General features: G+C 42.6%; 2 protein-coding genes across 2 annotated transcripts; both read right to left on the bottom strand.

The window, feature by feature from the left end:
* Window positions 1–1,508: 1,508 nt before the first annotated feature.
* LOC132589788 (acyl-coenzyme A thioesterase 1-like) lies at window positions 1,509–5,283 on the bottom strand. The gene is made up of 3 exons (XM_060262524.1): window positions 4,725–5,283; window positions 2,775–2,977; window positions 1,509–2,168 (listed from the first exon to the last, which is right to left on the bottom strand). Exons 1-3 carry the CDS (start codon window positions 5,176–5,178, stop codon window positions 1,575–1,577), a joined length of 1,251 nt encoding a protein of 416 aa, XP_060118507.1. The 5' UTR covers window positions 5,179–5,283; the 3' UTR covers window positions 1,509–1,574.
* A 2,419-nt stretch (window positions 5,284–7,702) lies between these two features.
* On the bottom strand, window positions 7,703–20,313 carry JMJD7 (jumonji domain containing 7). The gene is made up of 8 exons (XM_060262192.1): window positions 20,230–20,313; window positions 17,375–17,528; window positions 16,610–16,863; window positions 15,770–15,826; window positions 15,520–15,615; window positions 14,908–14,984; window positions 14,097–14,256; window positions 7,703–9,103 (listed from the first exon to the last, which is right to left on the bottom strand). The coding sequence occupies exons 1-8, from the start codon at window positions 20,306–20,308 to the stop codon at window positions 9,015–9,017; spliced, it is 966 nt and encodes a 321-aa protein (XP_060118175.1). The 5' UTR covers window positions 20,309–20,313; the 3' UTR covers window positions 7,703–9,014.
* Window positions 20,314–21,272: the final 959 nt, after the last annotated feature.

The raw sequence follows: 21,272 nt of genomic DNA, 5'->3' as shown, positions 1-21,272 counted from the left end.
CATAGTGTGCAAAGACTGAAGGCTGACATGTACAACTAACTCCTATTAGTCATGATGTTTGAATGTGGCTGCATTCACTAACTGAGGTTTGTTTCTAAGCCAACAACTAAGATTGTTAATCAGGGTAAAACCTAACTGTGGTTCAAGACTTTTCCCTTCAGTCTTGGTGTAAAGTGAAGAACAGCTGAGCAGAATATAGTTAGATTTGTCTGACACAAACAAACTGAATCGTTTGTGACACATGACCCCATAGAAGTCCCATTTCTGTGACTACTAGCCATGGGAACTTCCACAGGCAGTACTAAACTTCTGACTACCACTGCCTGGAGGCAACAACAAGGGAAGGCCTTGGTCTCTATGCCTTTTTGTTGGCCCTCCAGAGTAACTGTCTGGCCCCTGTGTGAAACACAATGCTAAACTAGATGTACTATTGGTCTGATCCCGGCAGATCTTTTCTCATGTTCTTAAGGTTGTCTGTCAGCTGTTGTTCTCAGGATGCAGGCAGGCAGGAGTCCAAAGCCAGTCCAAGGTCAAAGCCCAGAAAGTCAAGCAGGAGCCAAGTCACCAATGCAGAATCAAACCGGAATCAAAAGTCAATGTCCAAAAGTCAAAAGGTTAGGGTGCCAAGGAAATCAAGCAGGTCAGGATCAGGAAGGAGCGTGGATGCAAGCCAGAGCATAGACTTGTTGTTTCCACAAGGTTACCAGGTCCTGGATGGGAGCTATAGGGGAGTCTCAGTCAGCCTGCTCCCTGGGTAGCAGTGACTCTGCTAGAACTCAGGGCTGAGAGATCTGAAGCATCAGCGTGCCTCATGTCTTCGCTCTGAAAGTTCTTTCCGGAGCCTGCTTCTAACTCTTGAGATGGGAGGAGGAGAGCTTGGAGGAGATTGATCATCAACAGCTGACACTGGTACCTGGAGAGTGATTGATGGGCCAGCTGCTGTTTGTTCAGCTGAGGAACTGGCTGGCATCTCTTCCAGGTCTGTTAATCCTTCCAGCTCCTCCTCGTCAGGGCTCATGACAGCTGTCAGGAGAAAAAATTTCCTTGGATGAAGTTTTCATGACAAGGGGGTCAATAATGTCACATGGTATTCACCTGGTATAAGCTTTACCTACCCATTCCATGTTCCAGAACATTTTTTTCCAGGCTAGTTTGGCTACCTTAGTTGGAGGAAGCCAACTAGAGAGGAAGTCCCTAATATTACACATATACTTGGAAGTCAGCACCCACAGAGCTCAAGAGGAGTCTAGACAGCCAGTGTGGTTAGTGTTGAACTTGGCTCCAGGAGATCCAGGTTCAAATCCCCACATTGCTATGAAACTTGTTAGTCAATCTCAGTCAACCTAACCTACCTTTCAGTGTTATTGTGAAGATAAAATTGGTAAGAGAGAATCATGTGCACTACCCTGATCCCCTTGGAGGAAGAGTGGGATAAACATGTGGGATAGACAGATTATTCCCAACCTAAGAATGCAGTCTTGGCAGGAGCAATAATCAGAAGATAAATATTAGAGAGATATGCTCTATTCTCACATTAGTAACTAGCGCCTTCACAAACACACAAAAGCCTCAGCTTATAAATAACTCTTGATGCTAGAATCCTGCAAATGCTGTCTGAAAAAGTTCTGTAGTCTTTGCCAGGCATCTTCCTGTGCTTTTGCATGTTCCCTCCATTTTCCTCCCCAGAGCATAGTAAGCCAAAATGTCTTGTTAATAGATGCATAGCACAAAGGCAGATAGGGTGGTTCCAAGAGATGCCCTGCCCCAGGATAGCAGTAGAACTCCACATGACATCCATTTTGCTGAAGGCGCTGAACAGCTTCCTGGCAGTAGCGCTCACTTTGCCAATTTCTGTCATCCTGCCCAGACAAGAAAAGAAATCTGGATGAGGATTTCTCCACTGGGATGCGGCACTCCAAGGCAGCTGGGTGTCTAGGATCATCCAGGATTTCAGTTAAATCCACAGCATCACCAACAGCCTTCATCTTCTCCAGGTTATAAGAAAGGGCAGGGATTGTAAACCCCTTCACTCGCAGGGGGATATAACTATTGAAACCAGTGCCAGAAATGCTGACGGCTGCTTTAATGCCCGGCCAAAATGCTGCAAGAGCCAGGGCCATATCAGCCCCTTTAGAGAGCCCCAGAACTCCAATTGCCAAAGCTTTAACCTGAAACAAAAATGAAACAAAGGTGGTCATCTGGTGTGCTTTCTCCAAGTGGATTATTTCGCCATTGTACCCTATCTAAAACCCAGTATGTCCCATAAAACTCTAGCGTTTAGAACATATTACTGTAATTTATAACACAAAAACTCCACTGTTGTTGACAATGCAATTCAAAGAACACTTTCCTGGAAGTAATCCCCACTAATAAGATTAGATTCTGAGTTGGCATGTTTAGGATTGCCCTGTGAATGAAGCTTGTGAACTCTACCTGAATCCATAATTTCTGCTTGAAAGAACAACAGAGAGTATTTTTCTATACCAACTAGACTCCGTTTGTGGAGAGAATTCAACAAAGTTTTAAGGCTCATTCTTGTGTAATTCAGTTAAAACACACAAACTAAAACTATTTTAAAAGTTGATTGTGATGCATTTCAGTGGTATCTATTCAATCCTCCCTCCACTTCCTTTTCTTGTCTCGTGATAAAGACAGTAATGTTATTATTGTGAGTTGTGAAAAGCCCAGTGCATAAGTTCTTTTACATCTCTGTTTTAGAAAATTCAAGGTCTGGCAAGCACAAAAAAACACTTTAATTTTAGTTTGCCTCTTACCTGCTGCTGTTTCTGCAAAAACTCTACTGCCTCACCGAAATAATCCAATTCAAGGAACTCTGGGAAAGCTGGAAAATCCTCAAAGGCCAAGTATGCAAGGGCCAGTGTAGCAAAACCTCTACTTGCCAGAAGGCTTGCTCTGTACTCCACAAGACCCCCTCCAGTTCCATATAAGTCAATAAGTCCTGGAAATGGTCCAGGGCCTGGAAAGATAATGTACAAGAGGAAGAGGCTTGTTTTGAGCAGCATAAACTCAGACCAACATTCTTACCAACTAAGTTGCTTCATTCACAAATTTATTATAGTCAGTGGTCATCACACTAGATCCAGATAACAATGGTGTACATCTGTACCAGCTGTTTTTGCAGAATATTTCTCAGGGGTGGAAACCCTGCTACACTGAAACTAGCTTGATTAGCGTTCACTTCACTTCCAACATTGTTTCCAGGAAAGTTAGTAATTGCTCACTAGTGTTCTACCTTTGAAACATTTCTGCTGAAGTACTGCAGTTTCCAAGCTCATTATTGAATGTCCAGGGGCCCAGTCCGCCACCCCAGTTTTCAGAGCATTTTCCATTTTTAATATCTGATTTGTGTCCATTTATTCTCTTGTGTAGCAACTGTTTCCTCTGATCAGTGTAAATGGCAGAAGGGCTCGGCTGGCACATGGCAGCAGATATCGCATGTGACTGAGCCTGTGAATGACTGTTGTTGGGTCCTCTGGCAATGCCACTTGAGGAGCTATGGGGACAGAATTGCACTGAGATTTGTGGCTGGAGTTAGTATCTGGGTTCATGTTTTCAGTAGATGGTGACATTATTATTCCATTATTCTACACAAGAGAATATATGGAAAGACTGACTGGCAGGTCTCAGATTCAGTGGGAGCTCACAGGTGCGCAGCTCCTGAATCTTTCTGAGAATTCCACCCCCTCCTTCTGAGAGTTCCACCTCCTTATCCATTGAATAGTATGTGCAGCTGCATAACAACCCCTGGATGAGCTCCACCACCTATTTTTCTACAAAATGACCCCTGCTGACTGGACATTAAAAGCAGAAACACTCAGGGAAGGGAATGGCATAACAGGGTTACAAACTGCCTGTGCTTCATCAGCAGTGTTGGGAGACTACAGCAAGAGGCTGCTGAGCTGGAATTCATATGCAGACTTGGTCCTATCAGTCTTGGACTTTAATGATTTGCTCAGTACATAAAGTCATTGTCCATGTACACAGATTTATATAAACTGTGATGGATCTTTTGCAGACTGCTTCTGCTTTGTTATGAACGCACAGCTGTGTCCTGGGCCTTTTGGTCTCCCTTTGTTATAACTTACTTTCCTTTTTCTGCTAACTGACTGGAATCTGATGCATCTGATGTACACTTTAGAACACAGAAGCTTACGCTGCAGTAAGGTGCCACAAGCCTTTGTTGTTGTTGCATTGGTGTGGGGGGGGGGAGGGAGAGCACACTGAGTGTCCAAGATCATTTGGATAATGAGGGACACTTATGAGGCAGGAGAAGAGGTGATGCAAAATGGACACTAGTTAATGGTGAAGACAAATGTGAAAACTCTATTCAGACCATAATAAGGCCACAGCCCTAAATTGCCTTAAATGGTTTAATTTAAGTCTGGAAAGGTCTGGCCCCTTCCATTACCAAGGATATGAGTCACTGTCGCTTTCAATTCCAAAGCGCTTTGCAACTGGATTTTACTGTGTGAAATGACAAAATCCACTTGCAAAGGGTAAATGAAGTGGATTGAAACTAAATTACTAATTTAAGCACGTGTGAAAGTGCCTAGTGTCTGGCCTTGTTTTCTTCTCTTGGGACACATCTCTCAGAATGAAACCAGTAGGTGGGAAGTGGAATACTTGCAGGTGAGTCGCCATAGCTCACTGGAAGCCTGTGGGACAGCATGATTCCCTTCCCAGTGTGAACTGAAAAAACTCACCGGCGGGCAGAAAGAGCGTGGCTTTGAGGCGGCCTTCTCGCACAGAGATCCTTGTCACCCCCTCGGCCAGGAATCGCCTCTCAGTGACGCACCGGCCCAGGAGTTGGCCGCTGACCCCGTGACCCTCGTACACTTCGTAAGTGACGTACAAAGGGGTGAGCACGTTCCTCTTCGCCAACCGTTTAAAGGGGGTCTTGGGCTCCAGAGACCAGAGCAGTCCCATCGGCTCCACCCCAGAATAGCTCCCGCCCAGGGATGCGGCGTCCGTCAGGTCCAGCTCTCCGTTGCCGTCGGCTCTGTAGTAAGCGAAAGACTGGAAGAGCTCTGCCGTTTCATCTTGCAGCCATGCTCGGAGAGTGACAGCCTGCTGTGCAGAGAGACCCTCGACTTTAACCTGAATGGGGTCGTCGTAAAGGCACACAGGAGAAGGCAAAACCACAATCTTCGCTGCCATCTCGGCTCTTTGCAGTTGCAGAAGGACTCTAGTCCTCTTTCCAAAACGCTGCAACAATTATTATTTTTTTTGCAATTTGACCTTTCTGATTAAAGTCCAAAGAACAGTCGTGTAGCTAAGCCTTCTGGGAAATGTAGTTCAGCCGGGATGGGCTTTAAAGTTTGTGAAAACAAAAAGGACTGTCGCGGTACTACATACTAAAACATTTTTATTTCAGCCTTTTGTGGATTAGAGCCCATTTCTTCGGCCTACAAAAACTTATGCTGGAACTGAAACTGTAAAGTGCCGCTCCTGTTTGTTTTAGCAACAGTGATGCTGCTATTGCTTTGTAAACTAAAAAGGCGGTTACTTAAAAGTTTGCAGGATATCACGGGTTTTGTGACATTGTAATGTACTGAGTGACCAGACGTGTTGAAGGCAACATGCTTTATTAGCGAGTACATCACAAGGCAAGGCAACCAGGGGGGGGGGGGGGGGGCAGGTCCCGAATATATACGTATCCTGGAACAACCCTCAGTCTGGCCAGGTCCAATCCTGGCCAGTTAAACTTCCCTCCACAGATCTTGATTAGCGGACCGTATTTGCGGAGCTACATCCGGGGACCACTGGACTTCCACTGGTCGCCTCCGTAGAATGCATAGGTGCAAAGCCAGCGCAGAGGAGTGGTTAGAGTGGATTAGGAACTGGGAAACTGAAGCCTTCCATGGAAGCTTGCTGGGTGACCTTGGGTCAGTCTTACCCCCTCAATTTACCCTACCTCATAGGGTTGCTGAAGGATTCAATGGATGAGAGGTGGATAATGTAAGCTGCTTTGGGTTCCAATAAAGGTGGTATACACATTTGAAAAAAAAACAGGACTGTTCAGGACTGCATTTTTATAAAGGGATTAGAATAGTTTAGGATGCTTCCATAACTGAATAGGGTTATATTCTACTGCACCATTTGTTTTACTGCATTGTCTTCTACCTTTGTAATCCACTCTCTGCATTATGGAAAGGCATGGCATGCTCCAGTCAGTTTTTGGTTTGCATTTTGTTTGATTTTTATATTTTATAAACCACCTTGAGCTGCAGCAGTGAAAATTGTTGCAAAAGTTAAGTTATGAAAGGGGAAGGGTATATGATTTTTATTAAGAGATATTGGATATTTTGCCATTACTAACTTTAACATGGTAGATTATGTAAAATTTATTTTAATTAATAGTTCTCTTTGAAGCTTTAAATCCTAAGGATGGGAGATTTTCAGCTTGTTTTTTCCTCTCATTAATCCTTAAAGGCCTCAATTTGTTGGGTGAATAACTTTGTAATCAGAGGTCATTTTGTAGAAAAATAGGTGGTGGAGCTCATCCAGGGATTGTTATGCAGCTGTACCTACTATTCAATGGACAAGGAGGTGGAACTCTCAGGAGAAGGCGGCACTCCCGGAAAGGTTCAGAAGCTGCGCTTCTGTAAGCTCCCACTGAATCCGAGGCCTGTAATTAAGAATTTATCAATAGGATTACAAAACAGGGCCTTCCCAAGTATTCAGAAAAGGGTAAAACACTTTCCTCACCTCCTCCCACAAAAGCCTGGTCTGTTGAGGACTGAGCATGCTCACTACGATTCAGGAGATATTGAATGCTGAGGGCAGTTGAGCATCAGCTTAAAAAGTGGGGAAGGAAACAGGTTTGATAATTAATCTGCTCACATGCTCCCCCCCCCCCCAAGATGTGTGGCCCACACATTTCCCAATTATTGCCCCCCCTTCCCCTGCAATTTCTTGCAATATTTATTTCCCAGTACCATCTTCTAGAAAAACAGGTCAGATCATTGCAGAACCACTGGAGAACAGGGCCATGCATTCCCACTAAATCTTGTAATCTCTCTAGCCAGAGTAATACCAAACAATGAGAGTTACATTAACAGGTCCACACACCTCTCTGAATCTCTAGACAGACTTTCCATCAGGACAACTAAATGAAAGAATCTAGAGAACGTGCATCATGATGAGTGCAAGACTGTTCATAGAGTTTGAGTGATTTTATAACTGACAGGGTAATGATGCAGTCAATTATTTTATTTATTTATTTATTTATTTATTTAAGATTTATATCCCGCCCTTCCCACAAGTGGCTCAGGGCGGCTTCCAATAGTAGATCCAACAAAATTACAATAATTAAACATATAAAGGGATCCGTATTTAAACCAGATAAAACAGATAAAACAGATAAAACCTTAGTTATTAATTACTGCTGTTCTCACAGTTTACTCAAGATAAACAACCACCAAAAACAAAATTCAGCCCAGATCTTCAGTGAAGAACCACTTGATAATGAGCTTTGTTAACCACAGATCAAGATGGGTAGCCATGTTAGTCTGTCTGTAGCAGCAGAAAACAGTAAGAGTCCAGTAGCATCTTAAAAACTAACAAAATTTGTGGCAGGGTATGAGTTTTTGTAAGTCACTGCTTGCTTTTTTTGATACACATGTTAACTATACTTGTGCATTGTCTTAATCAGACAGACCATTAATAAATTAACATCCAGCTCAATTAAATATTTATTTATTTACATTATTTATAGTCTGCTTTTCTTACGTGAACTAAAGACAGATTACATACAGTAAGTCAATACAATCAATGAATGGGACACTTAATAATAAAATAGGATTTGAGTTGTAGAACCAACCAGAAGTGTAAAAACAGATCTGAAGCAAGAGATTAAGAACGTCCGGTTGGCTTCAACAAGAACTAGGGCCTTTTTGGTCCAGGCCCCTACCTGGTGGAATGAGCTTCCATTACAGATCTGGGCCCTATGAAACTTATCGAAGTTTCGCAGGTCCAGCAAGACAGAACTCTTCCACCAGGCTTTTAATTGATCTAATGGGCATCCTCGTTATTAGCTGATCTCCCCAATATTTCCAGCATCACTGTGATTGTGCTATGCTGCCAGACATTGGCCTATACTCTGCTGTGTGGCCATGCCTTTCTTTGCCTATTTGTCAGTATGCTGTACTACCCTCAGACTTTTATACTGTATGCTTTTATGGTCTTTTTATATTTTAATCTGTAGGTGTGTTAAATTTTTGTTGTAAACTGCCCTGAGCCCGCTTGCAGGAAAGGGTGAGATATAAATCTAAAAATTAAATTATATTACCATGACACATTAAGTGACTCATAAATTACATTCCAACTTCTTAGTTTCAGCAAGCCATACACAGTGGTCTAGACAGTAATTTTGTGAATGACAGTGTAACTTCATTGCCTGCATAGAAAAGCCCTCTTGAGCAATTCAGTTTTGCATAGTTTGTGGGAACCTTCCTGACCGCCTCAGGCAGGCCATTCCACAATGGGAAAAGCATGTTTACACACAGTTGTTGATTTTGCCCATTTGCAGGATGGCACGCCTGCAAGAAGACCCTGCTCTGATGAGTGAAACTATCATGGTGGAGCTTAGGCAGAAAGGTGGTTTCACAGATAATGAGGGTCCAAGGCCATGAAGGGCTTTTTATGTGATAGCCAATCCCTTAAATTGAGCCTATAAATTGATGAGTAGCCATCAAGAAGTGCCTTGAAGTGCCTACAAGATGGGAGTAATATGTGTGATCCATCTCGCTCTCAATAATAGTGGAGCCATGGCATTCTGTACAAACTGAAGTTTCCGTATCAATTTTGAGGGGAGGCCAATGTACAGTACACTGCATAGACTACTCTCAGTGTCCCTGCGGCATGGATCCAGGTAGCCAGATCAGCTGTAAGGGGCCATCTTTCAGGCTAGACTCATATATTAGTATTCCAGCTACAGATCCAGTTCTTTTGACACAGGGTAGAAGGTTAGCTGTTCCAAGGTCTAACGGGTACTATTTCAGTGCCACAACTTTTGAGAGAGAATCCAGAAGCTGATAGTAAGAGTACTTCATGTCATAGTCCATATCATACCAATAGTTCACTAAGGAAAAAAGGGGAAAAAAGTCAGCTTTCAGGGCAACTCTTCAAGTAATATTCATACCCACATTTTTCAATTTCTGGATTAATTTTGTGAACAAATAGCACCCAACAGCTTCAACACTGTCTGGTAGCTGCCCTGACCTGAATAGCTCAGGCAAGCCTGATCTCATCAGATCTCAGAAGCTAAGCAGGGACAACCTTGCCTACTTTTATAGGAGACCTCCTTGGAATACCAGTGTAGGTGAATTCTGTTTATGCACAGGTCACCAAAACTGTTAGCGAATACTGTTTGTGCATAGGTCACCAAAATTGTAGGGGGGTTTCTTTTGTACCCCCAACAGCACAAACCCAAAACTAAAACCTGCAGTTATCAAAACAACCTGCAGTTATCAGAAGGCTAATACACACTCACTAATAAGTTTTAAGACCTCGTAGATAAACTTTGTTAGACTCCAAGTTTCTCAAAGCAAAACAGTTTATTAGACTCCAAGTTTCTCTCTTAGACAGAAGGCTTAAAATATAGTTAGAAAGGCAAAACAAGAGATTACATTAGTACAGTTGCTCATACAGCAAATGGATAGAAAGCAAAGCAGTTAGATAAACTTAGTACATTTCAGTTTCTACATTAGACAGAAAGCTTAAAATATATGGATAGAGAACAAAACAAAAAACAGCTACACAGTTAGAATTCAATCAAGCATAAAGCACAAAATACAATAAAGCAGAGAGCATACTGAAAACTATAAGTCCCAAAAGCAACAGGGACTTTAACCTATTGGTCTACATTTTCCCATTTAGAATTTAAGTCCCAAGTCCCATTCTAGCTGAGCTATGCTGTATATTCAACGTTTGAGGCCTCAAACAGATATTAACAAGGACTGTTAATTTCTGGGCTAACTGACAAAGAGGTCCCTGCCTCTCATCCAGTCAGCCCCTTCTGCTAAAAAGTGCAGGGTTTATAAAGGCTTCAGTCCATCTCTTTATCCGATCTACTGGGTCACAGCTATGCCTTACTGTAAACAATGGCGGCCAAATCAAAACAATCTGAGCCCAGATTGTCCCCAGTTCCCCTCTACCTTTCACCTGCTTTCTAGTCTTATTGGGGCTGCTTCCTCCATCTTGTTTCCTGCCATACTAAATATGAACCTTACCATATAGGGAGATTCCTGTCCCCAGAAGACTCTCAACTTTACCCTAGTTTTTTTTTTCTATTCTGCTGCCCTGTTTGCAATATGAATGCATGATAGTGCTGAATAGCTTAGAACTCTGGTGGCCAAGTTCATAACTGCAGCCAAAAATCATTGAGAAATATAGAGGCTTCTAAGGTGTTTGAAGAGCTTTGTGTTCATTTCAGAAGAGCATGGCTACTTTCAGAAAGAGTTCTTGTAGCCAATTTCATAAACCGTATGTTTAAGATCATAAAGAGGGCCAACCAAAAATAAACTCTGCTACAACCAGCAGTCAAAAGGACAGGAACAGGCTTTATTCAGGCACCTCTCTGAATATCCTCCAGGCTCCCAGTAGAGATCAGTCACCAGAGATTGACATGATTGTCAGGTGCACACACACACAAATACAAAAATCTAAAAAAAGCCCTGACTGGTAGCCATTAGTTTTATATGAGGAGCCCTACTGCCTGTTCTTAAGCGAAGCTAACTGTAGTAGCCACTGAAGAAGAGCCATATGGGAAACTGTGAGTGAAAGCGTGTTTCACATAAGAATCCACTCCCATAAACAGTTTGCTCCATGGAGCAGCATCCAAAAAGTTTCATTTCCAAGGTGCCACCACACGGATGGTATATGAACTGATGCTCATAAAAGATTCAGAAGGCATCCAGCAGATACTGTGTGGGGTGTGACCTAAATTAAAATTCCTGATCAACATAACTTGGTAGCCTTGGACAAGTTTCAGCCTCTATGAACCAAAAGGGAAATACTGATGACATGGTTTTAAAACTGGAGCTCCTTTAAAGTTTACCCGTGATGATAAAATTATGAATGGAAGACAAGTTTCTCATAACGTGTTCTTCATGGCATTGCTCCCTTTAGTGCATGGCCACAGTGGAATGATGGCCCTATTAAAGTAATTTGCAAAGGATACACAGGATATAGCTAGTGCCTCACATTAACTGAGGATGAACCCTTACAGTAAATCTGTGTAATATGCAGTTTCCATTCAGATAACTGAAGATTCCTTAAGATACAAATTAATGTGAAAACAATCCATTGAACGTGGAAAGTTATAAAAGCCTCTGCCTTAACAAGGTTATGTAATAAAACCTTTTTTAAAAACTAAATGTTAAAATACCACATTACTGTATAAGTAACTGATTTTCATGTTCTTTCTTATTGGGATTTCTTGCCAAGTGCTTAAAGTAATACTGTATCACAAATCAAACTACAGTGCAAAATTTAGTAGATGTATTTGGTAAATCAAACAGATAATATTTTAGCTGATACCTGGTGAAGGCCAATTTTAATTCCTGATTGAGTTTGGACAGCAGCTTTTTAAAGGTCATTTTGTTTAAGGTAAGGGTGCTATTCAAGTATTTTAGTTTACTTTCTCTTTATTTGTTAAGAAACTGAAAGGAAAGGAGGGTCAAATCCATTTGGGAAGCTTGGAGACTATTTAAAACTACAATTCTGGAAGCTCAGATAATATGTATACTGCAGGTTAGAAAATGTAAAGTAGATATAAAAAACGGCCTGCATGGTTAACAAAGTTACAGAAACAGTAAAAGGTAGGGATTCCTTTAAGTGGTGGGAGACTGATCTGAGTGATGTAAATAAAACATAGCACAGGCAGTGGCAAGTAAAATGCAAGCCAATGATCAGACAGGCAAAAAGGTGCAATGAGGAACAACTGCAAAAAAACATATAGAACAACAATAAAAATTTCTTCCACACATCAGTGGCATAAATGCCCCTGTATAAATCAGGGAGACAGTGGGGCCCTTGGATGACCAAGCAGTAAAAGTATTACTAAGGGATGATAGAGAAATAGCAAAGAAGCTGAATGTAATTTTTTGCCTCTGTTTTCACTGTGGAAGATGAGAGGTGCCTGACCACTCCAGAATTGCTGATTTCAGGAGAGCTGTTGAAAGACCTGAATCAGATTCAGGTGATGAGAGAGGAGGTCCTCTGAACAAATTAAAAACTGAAAAATCACCAGGTCCAGAAGGTATACATCCAAGAGTCTGAAAGAATTCAAATGTGAACTTGTAGATTTCCTGACAAAAATATGCAATCTATTCTTAAAGATCTGCCTCCATTCCTGAAGACTGGAAGGTACCTAATGTAACCCCCTATCTTTAAAAAGGTTTCAAAGGGGATCCAGGAAATTACAGACCAGTCAGTTTAATGTCAATACTGGGTAAGTTGATGGAATCTGTTATTAAAGATAGAATGAGTAGGCACATTGATGAACAAAAGCTGTTGAGGAAGAATCAGCATGGATTCTGTATGGGAAGGTTTTGTTTCACTAACCTTTTAGAATTCTTTGAGGGGGTGACCAAATATGTGGACAAGGGTGACCCAATAGATATTGTTTACCTAGACTTCCAGAAAACTTTTGATAAAGTTCCTCATCAAGGGCTCTTAAGTAAACTCAGTAGTCACAGAGTAAGGGGATAATGCCTCTTGTGGATTAAAAACTGCTTAACAGGAAACAGAGAATGAGTATAAATGAGCAATTTTCACAGTGGAGGGAGGTAAGCAGTGGAAAATCACAGAGCTCAGTACTGGGTCCGGTGCTTTATAACTTGTTCATTAATTATTTGGAGCTGGGAATAAGCCGTGAGGTGGCTAAGTTTGTGGATGACACTATGTTGTCCAGAGTGCTGAGAACCAGGGAGGACTGTTGAGGCTGGGCAAGTGAGCATCAATGTGGCAAATGAGGTTCAATGTGGGTAAGTGCAAGTAATGCACATTGGGGCCCAAAATCCTAAGTATAAATACACATTGATGGAGTCTGAACTGACATAGGAGACTGGGAGAGAGATCTTGGGAGTCGTGGTAGGTAACTCACTGAAAATGTCAAGAGTGTCATCTGCAATAAAAAAGACAAATGCTATGCTGGGGATTATTAGGAAGGGAACTGAAAACAAATCAAGCAGTATCATAATAAATCTTGTATAAATCTAAGGTGCAGCCTCATTTGGAATACTGTGTACAGTTTGGGTCACTGCACCTCAAAAAAGATATTATAACACTGGAGAAAGTGAAGAAAAGGGCAACTAAAATGATTAAGAGGAAGGGAACACCTTCCCTATGAAGAAAGGTTTAAAAGGTTGGGCTCTTTAGCTTGGAGAAATGACAACTGAGGGGTGACATAATAGGTTTACAAATCATACATGGGATAGAGAAGGCAGAGAAAAAAGTACTTTTCTCTCTCACAATACAAGAACTCATAGGCACTCAAAGAAATTAATGAGCAGTAGATTTAGAATAGATAAAATGAAGAACATCTTCACCCAAAGAGTAATTAACACATGAAATTCACTGCCACAAGTGGTGGTGGCTACAAGCATAGACAGCATCAAGAGGGGACTGGAAAAGCATATGGCGCAGAAGTCCATCAGTAGCTATTAGCTACAACATATAGGTGGGACACTACATCTGGGGCAGTGATGCTTGTATTCTTGATGCTTGGGGGGCAACAGTGGGAGGGTTTCTGGAGTCTGGCCCGGCTGGTGGACTTTCTGATGGCACTTGGGTTTTGGCCAGTGTGTGACAGAGAGTGCTGGACTGGATGGGCCACTGGCCTGATCCAATATGGCTTCTCTTATGTTATGTTCTCTTATTCTAATAAAGACACAAGGTAGCACTGATGCTTCTTACTATATCTGCTTTGTACATTTTGTATGGAAATAGCTTCTACATTTTCAAAGGGGGTTGTAGGAATGAAATATGTCTCAATGTACAAAAACAACCTGTGAAACTAGGCGGGTCTGCCTGTTGCAGCAAACAACTTTGGTATGCACCGTTATTCTCACCTGCTATGCAGCCATGTGACTGCTGAACATGATGGAACCAGAGAGAAGGGAGGTACAACATCTCTCCAGCCTTCACAGTACACTTCAAAGACTTTGCTTGAATATATTCTGGGTATCGTTCTAGATCTGGATTTAAAGGGTCCAATGGAATCCAAGGTACCTGTGAGGATAGAAGATTACACAACACATGTCTTTCAACAGGAAAGATCTACAACAACTCCCCAAACCAGAAATTAATTATGGTTTTCCTCTTTTCATACAAAAGTGAGAAATGCTTGCCAGCAGATTCCTCTTGAACTATCATGCAAGAAGACAACATTCAGTTTTTCTGTGACTCACTTGAACATGCCCTTCTGCTACCCTAAAGCAAAACTAAAGACCTTCCTCCAAATGCATAAATTATCAATCATGGTGGATTCATATGTGGACTGCACATGTTTAAACCACTATTTTTCTTTACATGTGAGAGAATATTTCTGACCCTACTATACAATGACATGTACATTCCCTGTGCATCAACCATACCACACCTCTAATAATAACCACTGAAAACTTGTTTCACCAGTCTTTGGGTGATGAGCTGTTATTACCAAAGCAATTTAACAGGAATGCCAGTGTGTGGAAGGACTGGAAGCTGCAGTCCAGGCTTGATGTGCTCATGTGTGAATCTGCTACTCTTTCAAATGTTCATGTTTATTTTACCTAGAGTTATTTCAAACTTACAATACAGGTCATTACCCACATTCTTTGGAGAGATTCCCTCTTAGCAGCTGCTTCAATAGGGTGCTTTTAACATAAATCTGCTGAGTACCTTCTCTGCAGAGCTCTCATCTAAAACCTCAAATGACCCATCTTCTGACATGTGGAAGGTTGCTGGTGGGTACAGCTCTGGAACATAAAGTTTGAGAACCCTTACAAAATGTGGGCAGAAAGAGGAGTGTTTTAACTTTTTATAATGAAGAAGCGAAAATTGTTAGATATGGAATTTACTTCAGTCAGAACACTTGAGTCAGCACTGGCTCCACATAAGAGCCTTTATAATAAACATCCTTGTGACTAACCTTTTCAGAGAGCAGACCATCAAGCCAAAAGTACTGTACTAGAATTTACTATACTACCTGTGCATCCCCAAACTCTGCCTTAGTATGATGTTGCTGCTATCAACTGAACTGAGGAGTAGGCAACAGTGCAGCAAACAAAAAGCAGGCGGAGTATAAACCTGTCACTAGGCCACAGCAAGGTCCACCACTCTCCTCCCCATGACAAACTGCAGGTGACAATGTCATTTGTGGTACCTGTGCTACATGATGGCCATTCATACCTTAGTCCATGGAGAAAACATTATTCATGAAATCCAAAAAATAATGCAGAAATCCTATCAGTTCATTTCACAACACCTTCCTCTACTTCTCAAAATACATACCATATGGGATGAAGGGGCGGTCACTTGGTGGGTGCAGCAGAAAATGTTTCTCTCCCGAAATCACACAGTACAAGTTTTCATAATGGTCTTTATGCACTATGATTGGGGAAAATTTGAGGACCTGCTTAAGCATCATGAAGTATTAAAGACCTTCCCCGAACTAGAGTACAATTCTAAAAGCGCATCCCTATCCATCCTTTCCCCAAAGCCAAATTTGTAGCTGAAAGAACATTCATTGTAGGGTACATACAAGATGTCACCGCAGCAGACTCTCCAAGCCAGAAATTCACAGCATCAGGCTTTCTCCCTGCGTGGGAAAAAAACCCAGCAATGAATTTGGAAGAGGCAACTAGAGCTGTGCTCTACTGAAGGTTCCCCAGATTAACACCTCCCCACCCACTCAAAGTATGCTATCCCTTTCTTAAGCTATCTGCACAGAACCACAGCAGCGCTAGTCAAGGCCAGGTTGTCCTAGCTGAAGCAGCTTTGCTGCTGCAATAGCAGTAACTGCTGGGCTGTCTTTCATCCTCTGCCTCATTGTAGTGGTTAAGTGTGCAGACTCTTATCTGGGAGAACTGGGTTTGATTCCCCACTCCTCCACTTGCACCTTCTGGAATGGTCTTGGGTTAGCCATAGCTATTGTAGGAGTTGTCCTTGAAAGGGCAGCTGCTGTGAAAGCCCTCTCAGCCCCACCCCACAGGGTATCTGTTGTGGGGGCAGAAGATATAGGAGATTGTAAACCGCTCTGAGTCTCTGATTCAGAGAGAAGGGCGGGGTATAAATCTGCAGTCGCCATTCTCCTGCATCCTTCAAATTCCAGAGGCCCTTGCCTCTGTTGATCTGTCTACCAAGAAACAATGTTTATAATTTTTATGAAAAGCACTATAACAGAACCATTAATTCCTCATGCTAGAAGCTCTATTAACCAAAGCAAGATTTTTGAGTCATTCAAAACTAGTAGCAGTATTCATCTTTTTGGAAGCAAAACCACAGGAAAAGAATGCAAGATTAAACTGGAGAACTACTAGTAAACATGAACAATTAAATAGACAGTGCAAAACTTTAATGGAAAAAGGATTTTTCTCTTTACCGAGGGCCTTGCTCATCCAGGGTATGTCAGGCTCCACATCACCTATGAGTTCAGGGAATTCCTCAGTCAGGTTCGAACACTGTTTCTGTACATAGAACACCCCTGGGGAAGTTACTTTCCTCTCCACAATGTCCAAGAAAGCACTGAAAGGCATGTGTCGTTCCTCTGGCATAACAAACCGGTCTTGGTAAACTGCATCAGCATAACCATTTGGAGTTACTGCCACACTCACCAACTTGGAACTCATTACCTCCCTGCACCAAAATAGACCAAAAAGTTCAAAGCTGTGCAAGAAACACACTTCAGATAAACCCCCAAATGGGACACATGTGCCTGCTTTTCAAGCTGTACAAAAAACACACTTCAGGCAAAACCCCAAATGAGACACATGTGCCTGCCTTGAAACAGACTCCTCTTACTGTTTAATAATTACACTTAAGAGTGTGTATAAAGCAGAAGTCACCAACAAGTAGCTTGCCAGCTGCTGCAGAGTAGTTTATGCACCTGCCAGAAGACCCAAGAAAAGACTGCAAAAATATTTGCTCTACAGCTTTTTTCCCCATTCAAGCTTGTATTTTATAGGACTTTGTGCTGCTTGACTTACAGCTTTATTACTGGTGCTCTTCTGCTTCTAGGAGACAACAAAATTTGGTAACATGCTGGGGGTGGGGTGGAGGAGTAGTTCAGGATTAAAAAAAAATTGGTGACCCCTGTTCTACAATTTATATCTGAAGCTACTGATATGGCTTCCAAGTTTACTCTTACCTTAGGTATGTTAAAGTCCACTTCTTCAGAGCTGGCCAGTGGTTGAACGCATTCCGAATTAAACATGGTTTGTTTGGGCACACCCATTCCCGAAAAAATTCCAGGGGAGATGGTAGGCCATCAAGGGATGGCACAAACTCTGTTAAACATAATTCTGGGAAGGAAGGAAGGAAGGAAGGAAGGAAGGAAGGAAGGAAGGAAGGAAGGAAGGAAGGAAGGAAGGAAGGAAGGAAGGAAGGAAGGAAGGAAGGAAGGAAGGAAGGATCATTTGTGTGAACAATCTTACAATAAGTTCAAGGAGCAACAAAGTCCACTCAATGCACAGCAGCCAAGAAGGTCTGAGCGCCTGCTCCGGCTGCAACGCCACTGAGGATGTTCTCCGCAGCTGAGAACGAAACGTCTGGAAGGAAAACTTTCTCCAGTAGAACACGGCACTTGATCCCGAAAGATTCTACAAACCCTAATGATGTTACCAGCCATGAAAATCTGAAATCTTTAGTAACAAAGCTGCTTAACAGAATTCTTCACTATAACTCTTAGTTATAGCAACAGTACACCCATTTAAGCCAGTTGTTTTAGAAGACTGTAAGTCTTTTTAGGATTACTATGTCTCAAAGTCTCCAGAGGAGTTGTTGACAGCTACCATGGTATAAATAGACCCTGTAATTTTGCTTAACTTACAACCTGAATTTGCATTACTATGATCATATGCAGACCACTGCAAGCAGGGTCCATATTATGATTTATCCCCGCTGCAGCCCATATGACTCTGCTACATGATGCAAAGAACTTCCACATCAGCCCTGTCACTGGCTGGGAGACAATTAATACTGGTGTGGAAACTCTCCAGAAGAGTCTCCAGCTAAATCAGAAATGACAAGTCCCATGGAGGCTAAAGCACAGAACATCTAAATTACCCTTCTGTCTCTCCAATTCCTCTGGATCTAATACAGCATGTACAAGATCTGGATTAATCGACCTGGAATAGCTATCACTCACTACTTCTGTTCTCTCAGCTGCTACTATTGCGAATTGGAAGCCTGCATTTATGTGCTAAAAGAAGAGGAGGCACAGAGGAAATTACCTTTACCAATCTCTGGGTCGACAGTTATTAAAGGAAACCTAACTCCTATCTTCTCTTCTCTTCTCCTACCTCTTATCTTCTTATTGATTCCCTCCTCTGAGAGAGCTCAGCAAAACTCTTCTCTCCATTGACCACTTGAGGTTCTGGTCTGTTACACTCAGAATGACTAAAACTTAGACTTGCGGGGGAGGGGGGGGTGTCACATGCACCGATAAAATAGGAAGGCTGGCTTGATATGACAGTTTGAATAGGCTGGTTTAGCAAACTTTCTAACTACCCAGCTAGAATATCTCCAGGTCCATGGGAAATCTGTCAGTTTAACAGATCTGGTTGCAGAATCTCCAAGAATCTTTGAGCCATTTAAGTGCCTGCACACTAAACAAAGTACTTTTTAAGTAAGGGACTATCTCCTAACTTTGGAACACTACTTGTTTACATATCAGTGATTCAAACAACACTGCAGCTCTTTGGAAATGGAACCAGGTGCCTGACCTAAAGGTGGTTGTGAATTTTCAAAAACGTCAAAATATTTAGCAGCACCTGGTCTAGCAACAGAGTGTAAGGTGGCTTACATATACGCAGACTTAAAAGCTGGCATCTGAGACTGAAAACCTCGGCACAGATACTCACATGGCATATACAATGAAATACTAGCCTCTCATCCATTTAACCAAAAGGCTGCCCCCACACAAAATGACTATATGCCTACTATGAGGCCTCATTTTGGGCAGGACCGCCAGAATCTCTAAATTTTATTGTGCTGGTTCTTTCTCCCTCCCCCCCCCCCCAAAAAAAACAACAAATACTTGCTTCTGGGCTCCATTGTTCAAACCCCTTGTGAGGATTTTGCTGATCTTTAAGATTTGACAAACTTTCTAATATTTTTCCCCACAAAAAATAGGAAAATAACCAAAACATAAAGCAGACAGATGGAAATCTTCATCATGCCACTCTGGCAACATAAGAGAAAGTGATTTAAAAAGTATGAAGGGGCTGTTCCCTCTAAGCTGAGTTAGTGTGAGCTAGCTCACAGTTTTTTAGCCTCTGTCTCACACTTTTTTGTCTTCGCTCAGGAAAAATGGCCCCAGAGCAAACTAATTTATGCAGTAGCTCACAACTGTAATGCCAGTAGCTGACAAAGTATAATTTTTGCTCACAAGCCTCCACAGCTTAGAAGGAGTAATAGGTGGGAGTAAGGTTTTATTAGGACAATTATAATTTAAGAAGCATTTTAAAGTAGATGCTGAGCGGATATAAATTTAGTACCCCTTCTGGTGATGGGATGTGTGGCATATGCAAATGAGTTACGGAAATGAGTTGGGCCAATGAGCTCCGGCACCTCCTTTTCTAGGAAATGACCCCTGCCTACTGTAAGGAGTGACAAACAAACGCTCTTAAAGAAAAATCAGAACGTTACAGCGCAAGACAAGCGCAGGGAGAGAAGAAATTATTCATGCAGAAAGACTCCGCACAGAAAACCATAACAGCAGCAATCCACGAACTGAATGTGAAGTTCGGCACTCCCAAAGCATTCTCCTTTTGCGAATGGGCGCAAAGCGCACGGACGACGGAGCCAAGTCCCGACTGGGCCAGGAAAGCCCAAAATACAACGAAGAGGTGGGATTTTTGCAGCACTTCCTGTGCCAATAACGTCCTGAACGTGCGAAGGCCCTCACATGGAACCTCTCCCAGGCTAAGAGCGACTAAGAAAACCCAGCCACAGAGAAGGGCAACGGTGTTCCAGCCTATCCTCTCTCTGCAGAGCGCTCACCCCTCGTCTCGGCCGCGAATCCGGCCAGGCACTGCCTCACGTCCTGCAGCACTTCCCCTTCCGCGCTGGTCCCCGCCATGAAGCAACAAATAAGCTCTGGGGCTGTGCTGCCGGCTGCTGCAGTGGGACTTGAAGCTCCGCCTTTGTCCCGCCGCTTGAAGCCAACCCGCACACCAGAGACAGAGCGCCCCTTTGGTTTGTGTAAACTAAGGCGCCTTCTCTGCGCCCCCGTAGTGGAAGGATGGTTTAGCTCGTGGCTTCTTTTGCTCAGCCCTTCTGGTTCGTCTGTTTTCGGTTTTGTTTTTTAAAAATGCACCTGTATAGAAGTCATCCAATGAAATTGATGGGCAGTAGATTCAGGATGGACAAAAGAAAATATTATTTTTACATAGAGAGTGATTAAAATGTGGGATTCACTGCCAGAGGATATAGTGATGGCCATTGGGAATAAACAGCTTTAAAAGAGGATTAGATAAAATAGTGGTGGCTAAACTGTGGCTTGGAAGCCACATGTGGCTCCTTCACACATGTGCAGCTCCTGGAGGCTGAGGAGGAACTTACTGCAGGCTTACTCTCAAGTAAGCATGAACATATGAAGCTGCCTTATACTGAATCAGACCCTTGGTCCATCAAAGTCAGTATTGTCTTCTCAGACTGGCAGCGGCTCTCAAACTGAGATTTTTGCCTGGACCCTTTTTTGGAGATGCCAGGGATTGAACCTGGGACCTTCTGCTTCCCCAGCAGATGCTCTACCACTGAGCCACCGTCCCTTCCCCATGTTTTCTATCGGGACCTCAGTCAGCCTCTGAGCTGAGGTAGGCAAACTATGAGGTAGCCTCTGAGCTGAGCCATAGGTAGGCAACTATTTTTGCCATGTGTGAAGCAGAGGAGGGGGAAATAGGCAAGCTTGCAAGCTCTTCTCCTCCACTACAGAGATCACCCCAAAGACCTAGAGTGGGGAAACAGAGAGCAAGGGCTCAGGGAGCCACTGGAAGGAGGAATGGAATTGAAGAGGGCTGCGCAGAATTTCCCCTTAGTTTCAT

Source organism: Heteronotia binoei, chromosome 21, assembly GCF_032191835.1.
Source record: "Heteronotia binoei isolate CCM8104 ecotype False Entrance Well chromosome 21, APGP_CSIRO_Hbin_v1, whole genome shotgun sequence".
In the NCBI taxonomy this organism is placed as follows: Eukaryota; Metazoa; Chordata; class Lepidosauria; order Squamata; family Gekkonidae; genus Heteronotia; species Heteronotia binoei.
This window is presented reverse-complemented; position numbering and strand designations above follow the sequence as displayed.

Excerpts from the sequence above, each read along its gene's own strand:
- LOC132589788 (XM_060262524.1), bottom strand. The coding sequence starts at position 5,178 with ATGGCAGCGAAGATTGTGGTTTTGCCTTCTCCTGTGTGCCTTTACGAC. Across the intron at positions 2,978-4,724 it reads CACGCTCTTTCTGCCCGCCG|GCCCTGGACCATTTCCAGGA; the intron begins GTGAGTTTTTTC and ends TTATCTTTCCAG. Across the intron at positions 2,169-2,774 it reads TTTTGCAGAAACAGCAGCAG|GTTAAAGCTTTGGCAATTGG; the intron begins GTAAGAGGCAAA and ends TTTTTGTTTCAG.
- JMJD7 (XM_060262192.1), bottom strand. The coding sequence starts at position 20,308 with ATGGCGGGGACCAGCGCGGAAGGGGAAGTGCTGCAGGACGTGAGGCAG. Across the intron at positions 15,827-16,609 it reads CTGGATGAGCAAGGCCCTCG|GGAGAAAGCCTGATGCTGTG; the intron begins GTAAAGAGAAAA and ends TTTCCCACGCAG. Across the intron at positions 14,257-14,907 it reads ATGAGAGCTCTGCAGAGAAG|GTACCTTGGATTCCATTGGA; the intron begins GTACTCAGCAGA and ends CTATCCTCACAG.